The sequence below is a fragment of the Cucurbita maxima genome, unplaced genomic scaffold, assembly GCF_002738345.1.
Source record: "Cucurbita maxima cultivar Rimu unplaced genomic scaffold, Cmax_1.0 Cma_Scf00069, whole genome shotgun sequence".
Classification (NCBI taxonomy): Eukaryota; Viridiplantae; Streptophyta; class Magnoliopsida; order Cucurbitales; family Cucurbitaceae; genus Cucurbita; species Cucurbita maxima.
The window spans coordinates 469,671-478,102 of record NW_019272085.1 but is presented as its reverse complement, the minus strand read 5'-3'; the positions used below and the strand labels follow the sequence as shown (position 1 = coordinate 478,102).

The window sequence follows — 8,432 nt, the reverse complement described above, 5'->3', positions numbered from 1 at the left end:
ATGGAGAGAATTATTTAGAGGTCAAAGGAAGAAGACAATGAGAATGATGTCACAATTTTTTAAAATAAAAAATAATTATATTTACATTAATTTGGATTTGATAAGAGGATGGTGGAAAATGACGCAACACTTGAAAATGTGGTGATAAAAGATATTAATTGAGCTGTAATCAATATTAATTTTTGGTTAATGCTTAATGACTTAATGTCTTTTAAAGATTAAGGGAAGATTTTTTTAAAAAAAGAGAGATATTTTTGTATTATTTGATGTTGGAACATGTCGCAATTTCATTCGTTGATTTGTTTTCGATAATTTAAAAATGTTCGGCTCATAATTTTAAAACTTTCCAATCAGTGCTACTCGGCATGAACTCGAACCTCGAATTTCTAAGTCTACGCTATGCAAACCCATTAGATTTTCTCAAATTTGACATATTTATGAAGATTCTCCAAAAATATCTCGGGTTACCTACAACGTCTCTCACTAATCTCAGCAGAAACCCTAGTTTTAGAGGTCGGTAAAAGGTCGTCAATCTCATCACAAAGTCGTGTGCTTAAATTATCTACAAATTAGTCATGAACATATGTTGTTTATTGCTTAGACTCCTAAAAACACTTAAAAATATGCTGAATAGACGTTGAACTCGACTCACAATTTTAACTGTCGATTAGGGTAGGTCGCATTCAGCTCAAACCGAAAGAGTGAGATGGGAGAGCAAACGAACATTAATCACTAATATCGAGAATATTACGAGTGCACAAGTAGATGCACTTTTTCTACTCTATTTAAAGCATATTTGGAGAAAGTTGATAGGCATTTGACCATCGTATGTATATCGAAAATATCAATTACTTCCCATCGTTAGCTTTCGAGCCCCTCAATATAAAACGTATTAACACGTCGACTGATATTTTGATTCGATCGATTTCATTTTTGTAATTAGTAACGGAGAATCTTTTATTTTAAAGATGAATATGAATGTATCATAACAGCTAATAACTTAGGGTTAACGTGAAAACCAAAATATTAATTAAGACTTAGGTAATTAATTATAAGCTAATACTTTAGAGACACAACGAATCGAGTTCATGTCTCACATTAATTAAAAAAACCCATAATTAATTAATTAATTAATTAATGAAGCCCTAAAAGGTTACCTTTTTGGCCATGTTGCTCCCATACTTTCCCTCTCTTTTTATATAATGGAATCATATGCAACTAATTTTATGTTAAAAAAGTAAGGTTACATAATCACCCTAATCCTAAATTAACAATTAAATATGGTATTAGGTTAAGTCGAGATGTCGAGCTTAAACATTACGGTTAAAAATTTAGAAACTAAATAAAAATGGTTGTGACATACGAGTAAATAAGAAGTACATGAATGAGCCAAAACCCGAAAGGTTTGAAAAAATTGATAATCATTACTTGTACTAACAAAGTGCACCTTCTTTTTTTACCCGTACAGCTTAGAAACTTCATAGTTAAACGTACATAGCTTTAGAGATTCGTACGTCGAGTGGAAACGTTGTCTCTCGGTTATATATTAACGATCTCATCATTAATAGAAAATATTTTAATCCATTTGGGTTAGGGTCAAGAAGATTCCATGTTCCTCTAGGAAAGGAAGGGATAAAAATTTGTCCTTTGGAGTTCCCATAGGCTTATTTTTTTCTTTTTTATATTTTATTATTATTATTATTATTAAATAAATAAATAAATAAAAGTAAACAATTGGTTGACTTGCTTTTCAGCTGGCGGAGAATCGGCTAACGTAAGCTTATAACTTAATTTTTTTTTTCCACTTTTAAATCATTTATAAATAAATTAAGTGTGTGTTTTGTTTTATACATTTTTATTTTTATAAACATTAATTAATTTATTTATAAATAAATTAAGTGTGTGTTTTGTTTTATACATTTTTATTTTTATAAACATTAATTAATTTAAATTTTACTATAAAAATATTTTTTTTTGAGATTTATGTATCAATAAATATAACTAAAATAAAATATGTTAAGAAAACCCGTGTTGATCTATGATGATAGTATTGTATCAATAAATATAACTAAAATAAAATATGTTAAGAAAACCCGTGTTGATCTATGATGATAGTATTCATTCTTAGAAGTGAGAAATAAGTATCGTGACTATGTTACAAGGGGTGTAGAGAATGACGAGGCCATTAATATGAAATCCGAATTTCGAATCTTGGACATAGTGCCGAAGCCATTAAGTACTGAATCCAAATTACGAATTCTGGGTATATCAAGTACTGAGAAATAAAGTTTAGATCTTTAGTCTCTGTATTCTCCATAAGACAGAGATCTATCCATGAACCGATAGTGGAAGATGACGTTTTTGTCACGATTTTTTCTCTGTTCCAAAATAAAAGTAAGAACACTATATGAAATATCAACTCAGGTCAGGATCATATATATGTTGAGGGTTGAAGAAATTCACAATCTAAACAACCAGTTCATCACAGGTAAACAGGAGTTCATTTTCAAACTTTTGCAGAACAAATCTCTCTACTGATGTTATAAGGTTAGTAACCACACATTAGTTCATTTTCAAACTTTTGCAGAACAAATCTCTCTACTGATGTTATAAGGTTAGTAACCACACATTTCTCCTCAGAAAACGGTTTCCTACCTGTTCGTCCAGCTCGATGAAGATAGTCGATGGCAGTTCGAGGTAGATCAAAGTTGTATATATGAGTCGTTTCGGGTAAGTCGATTCCCCTGGCCACTAAGTCTTCGAGGTAGATCAAAGTTGTATATATGAGTCGTTTCGGGTAAGTCGATTCCCCTGGCCACTAAGTCAGTTGCTACAATAAGATAACTTCCTCCTTGTCTCACTTCCTGCATCCAAAACAATCAAGAACTCAAATACAAACATGTTACAAGTCAACATTAAATACTGAGATTTTGAATAGAAGCTTATTCATCTATTGGGTTTCACTCTCCTTTTCCATTTTCTCTCCATACTGAGATTTTGAATAGAAGCTTATTCATCTATTGGGTTTCACTCTCCTTTTCCATTTTCTCTCCTTATGCAACAAATATTGAGATATTGCTTCACCAATATTTTTTCGTAGTTCGTTTTTTCTCAATATACAATATCGTGCTTTGGACCAACCCAATGGATGAAAAGTGATGATATATATATATATATAGTTATGTAAAGAGTAAACAAGATCGACAATGAACCGTTTCCTACAAATCTGTGAGTGTAAATTCTCTCCGATCATAATTGCTTTAGAGTGAAAGAAGGGAGAAGGAAGGAGAATATGCTTAACCTCTATCGGTATGAAAAACGAAGATGATATAAAGGTTCAGAACACATGCTCATTCAAACAGCTAGCTAGAATATCAGATCAGAATCATCAGATATCACATCCCAGTTAAATGATCCTCTGCAGTTTTAACACCGCGCTCAGTTAATGGTTGGAAAAAGATTGCATACTATGCTTACCGATAGGGAAGATGCTCGTGAATTGAAATTTACGTCTTCGTCGAGAAGGACGACATCAGAACAACCATCATATGAAGTCTTTAAGAAATCAATCATCAAGGTTGCTGGTGGAATCTTTCCAGCCTTCTTTGACCTCTCTGACTGAAAATAAGAGCTCAGTAAATTGAGCAGAAAAGATAATCCAATGTAACAGAATCAAATAAATTACATTGGCTTTCTAGAACTAGATTTGCCTCAAATCCAGAGTTCAAGACATAAAAATATGAACCTATAATGGGCATTGATGTGTAGCTACAGACATGCTTATAATTTAATATGATTTGAGATTAAACGTTTTCTCGATTTTAATCTTTCAAGGGCGATAGAAGATGATATTTGGAACCACATTACAAAAACAGCCCATAAGAAAAAAAGATCCTCGATTCATTGATGATTTGTAGCAAATATGATATGGCATAGTAAACCATGACAATTTGAAAGCTTCAAGCGAAAATAGCAGTGAGATCCCACATTGGTTGGAGAGGGAAACGAAGCATTTCTTATAAGGGTGTGGAAACTCTCTCCCTAGAAGATGCGTTTTAAAAACCTTGAGGGGAAGCCCGGAAGGGAAAGCCCAAAGAGGACAATATCTGCTAGCGATGGGCTTGGGTTGTTACAAATGGTACCAGAGTCGGATACTGGGCGGTGTGCCAGCGAGGACATTGGGCCCCCAAGGGGGGGGGGGTGAATTGTGAGATCCCACATCGGTTAGAGAGAGGAACGAAGCACTCCTTATAAGGGTGTGGAAACTCCCTAGAAGATGCGTTTTAAAAACCTTGAGGGAAAACTCATAAGGGAAAGCTCAAAGAGGACAATATTTGCGGTGGGCTTGGGCTGTTACAAATGGATTAAAGTTAGACACCGGGCGATGTACCAACAAGGACGCTGCGGTGGGCTTGGGCTGTTACAAATGGATTAAAGTTAGACACCGGGCGATGTACCAACAAGGACGCTAGGCTCCCAAGAGGGGTGGATTGTGAGATCCCACATCGGTTGGAGAGGGGATCGAAGCATTCCTTATAAGGGTGTGGAAACATCTCCCTAGAATATGCGTCTTAAAAAACTTTGAAGGGAAACCTGGAAGGGAAAGCCCAAAGAGGACAATATCTACGGTGAGTTTCGACTGTTATAAATGGTATCAAAGTCAGACATCGAGCGGTGTACCAACAAGGACGCTGGGCTCCCAAGGGGGGTGGATTGTGAGATCCCACATCGGTTGGATAGGGGAACGAAGAATTCCTTATAAGGGTGTAGAAATCTCTCTTTAAAAGATGCGTTTTAAAAACCTGGAGAACAAACCCGAAACGGAAACACCAAAGAGGGCAATATTTGCTAGCGATAGGCTTGGGTTGTTCAATAGCAGTTGGAATATTGTACTTATTTATCTCACTTTAAGGCAATCAACACGAACCTGCTCACTGACAAAAATGATTGCAGACTGAGGTTTATCTGTTAGTAGTACACTCAGGAAGGTTTGGTGTTTTTTGTTCTTGTCACATATCTGTCAAGAAAAAGGTAATATCTAAACAAGTTACATCTCAAAATGATTAGAAAGAAGAAATTCTAAATCCAGTGAGATGGCTGAGGATAATTACTTCTGAATGAGCAATAAAATCTCTTACCACAAATCTATGGAGTAGACACGATGGCATGGGCTGAACTGCGTTAATATGAATATGGATTACATTATTCTGCAAGAGAAAGAGAGGGAAAGTTCTAACAAGCTGATAAAACTAATGGCTGACTTGCATCACATATTGGAAGTAACCAAAAAGAAACCCATATACACACCTTTGTCCACTTCTGCTGTATACATTCCTGAAGAAAATGCCTATGCTGGGGAATTGATGCACTTGCAAAAACAGTCTGACGATTACTGAACATAGAATATGATGTCAAGATTTTCTTCAGAGAACTAACTTGCTTTGAGGAACTAAACATGAAATCAACCTGGCAAAAGAGCGGGAAAAAAATGTCAATTCCTTGAAATAAACGTTTCGAACAAGCTTAATTCATCAGCAGTTTATAGCTACACGACCTTCCAATTACGTGATTTGGCATGAAAGTATGACCCAAAAGCTTACTGAAAATAACTTTTTCGTGCAAGTACCTCGTCAATTACCAGCACCTTTAGTGAGGCAAGATCAAGAAATCGCCTCTCAACCATTTGACACAAGCTTCCTACTGTTGCCACCAGTATAGAAGAGGGATCTGCCTGAAAATTTTAATATCTCAAACTTACCATCTAGATGTAACTTCTTTTCTATTAACCACAAGCCAAGAAATTGAAGAGAATCGGAAAAAAACAATATAAGGTTGTGACATCCCACATTGGTTGGGAGAGGACAACGAAACGCCCTTTATTGAGGGTGTGGAAACCTTTCTCTAGCAGACGCGTTATAAAGTCTTGAGGGGAAGCCCGAAAGGGAAAGCCTAAAGAGGACAATATCTGTTAGCGGTGGGCTTAGGCCGTTACAAATGGTATCGGAGCTAGACACTCGGCGATGTGCCAGCGAGGAGGTTGTTCCCTAAAGGGGTAGATAGGAGGTGGTGTGCTAGTAAGGACGTTAGGCCCTGAAGGGGGGTGGATTGTAATATCCCACATTGGTTGAGGAGGAGAATGAAACACCCTTTATAAGGGTGTGGAAACCTTTCCCTAGCAGACGCGTTTTAAAGCTTTGAGGGGAAGCCCTTCCCTTCAAGGGAAAGTCCAAAGAGGACAATATCTGCTAGCAGTGGGCTTGGGCCCTTACAAAGGTCATATTGAAGAAATTCAAAATGAAACCCGATGACAATGCAATTAGAAGCCAAGACAACGTATGTTGTCAACAAGTAATTCAACTTTTTGCAAACCATCTAGCCAAAACACTACTACTTATGAAAATAAACTTCTCCACCAGAGATTTCGTATTAACTATGCATGAAGAAAAGAGACAAATGCAGCACCTTCAACCAAGTCTTGTGTCTTCTCAACAAGCCTCCATCTAAAAGAGCCATGACAACATAAGATTTCTGCCCAACTTCATCCGCCGTTGCAGGCTTTGCAGCTAACATCCTAGCAACTTTAGTAACCTGGCATCCATTCCACCAGGTCAAATACAACATTACCATCAACATGTAAGAAGCATCAACCAAACACCCCGCCCTTCAGAACTACAGAATGAAAGATAAGTACAAATGAAATTAGTGGAAGATACAAAGCCCAATCTTACCTGAATTCCAAGCTCCCGGGTGGGGACTACAATCAGTGCTTGCACAGCTGATTTCTGAGCGTTGATTACAGAAAATATCAATAGCAAATATGTCAGCGTCTTCCCAGAACCTGTCTAAAAGGATAAGAGTAAGCAAAGAACCATATACAGAATTTACACAAACAAACAATACTAAGTATCCACATCCTGCAGGAATTTTACTTGAAATACATAGATTTGACCTGCGCATGAAGCACGCAATCCTGACCAGAAAACAGAACTGGAAGAGCTTGCCTCTGCACACCAGTTGGGGCAACAAATCCAATTTCCTCAGCTCTACATCATTTTAGAGAAGAAAATTAAGGGAAAAGAAAACACCCCAGAAGAGATATTGTTAGAAATGATAAACTAAGAAGGAACCCACAAGATACGGAGGTAATATGGATACTTACCTGTCCAATATATGATCGGGAACATATCCATTACAGATCTCGCGGAGAGTGGAAGCCTCGAAATTAGAATCGACGGCATTGTTTGAAGAAGATGAGCTCATAAATGCTTTCGAAGGCCTAAATTTGGGGGTGGAGCATATGGGTCCATTGCTATTGATAAGTTTTGGTAAATAAACTGGATGGCGGCGTTCAGATGAGACGGGCAGCCGAGGGGGAGGAATTTTGGTAGACGGAAGAAGCGTTGCGGCCATTGGAAATGGAATGCCGCGCCTACGCAATACAGGATGGGTTATTAAGGAGGAAAGAGGAGATGAAGAAGATGAGGGCGTAAGAGAAATGGGGAGTCGGGTCGTAATGGAGAGTTCCCGGCGCCGGTGGTGAAGCAACCGCCGTCTTGCTTCTGCGAGTGGCGGGGCACTGTGGAACCCAACCGTCTCAAATAAGTTCAGAAGGGTATTGGATAAGGTAAAATTTTGGGCAAATTATCACATTTTAAAATTTTATGACTTCTTTTTTCACAAATAATAATAATAAATAAATAAATAAATTTTGACTTAATGAATTAGGTTACATTGATTTCATTTTTTATTTGCTATTTTCTTTTTATAAAAATATTTACTGGTTATGACTATTTTTTTTAACTATAAAAAACGATTATATTTTATAATTTGTTGATAATGCATAGCATTAGATGAATTTTAATTTCTCATTAAAAATTAATGGTAAAGAGATATAATGGCGACTCAATAATGGTATGTGACAAATTTCAATTATGCGCTTGTACTTTGATCCAAAGTGTCATTTTAAACTTTATCATTCAAAAATAGTTTATGACCCTAGAAGTGAGCAAACCAAAACGAAAATTCGATGTGGCTAGTTGAAATCGACATAATCGACGTAACATGAGCTGAATCAATAAGCCTACCTGCATGTATGGACAACGATAGAGAGAAACTTGTCGATCGCCAAGTGCGGGATATCGGACGTAACTGAAGGGCGCTGATGCATGCTTTCCTGTAAAAAACAAAGGCATTTCCTTTGTAAAGGACACAACACAATGAGATTAGGTTTCAGCCCATGTTCATATAGGGGCTGAATTTAGAAGACTTATTTCCCAAGTCCCCACTTTTCATTAGACCTGTTTTCAAAGTGAAAGGGAAGAACTTCAACATTTAACTATAAAATTGGTATTAAAAATAACATGTCAGCATAGTCAATACAAACAATCTTATCTAGAATTGAACTCCCTCCATCTCCAGCTGCCCCCTGTCAA

General features: G+C 36.7%; 1 protein-coding gene across 1 annotated transcript; it reads right to left on the bottom strand.

Moving 5' to 3' along the window:
* Positions 1 to 2,408: 2,408 nt before the first annotated feature.
* On the bottom strand, positions 2,409 to 8,418 carry LOC111472257 (DEAD-box ATP-dependent RNA helicase 58, chloroplastic). The gene is made up of 14 exons (XM_023117904.1): positions 8,330 to 8,418; positions 8,085 to 8,297; positions 7,160 to 7,576; positions 6,950 to 7,043; positions 6,729 to 6,842; positions 6,463 to 6,588; positions 5,627 to 5,731; positions 5,308 to 5,466; positions 5,139 to 5,207; positions 4,928 to 5,017; positions 3,478 to 3,618; positions 2,827 to 2,864; positions 2,607 to 2,759; positions 2,409 to 2,539 (listed from the first exon to the last, which is right to left on the bottom strand). The coding sequence occupies exons 2-14, from the start codon at positions 8,165 to 8,167 to the stop codon at positions 2,467 to 2,469; spliced, it is 1,662 nt and encodes a 553-aa protein (XP_022973672.1). The 5' UTR covers positions 8,168 to 8,297; positions 8,330 to 8,418; the 3' UTR covers positions 2,409 to 2,466.
* Positions 8,419 to 8,432: the final 14 nt, after the last annotated feature.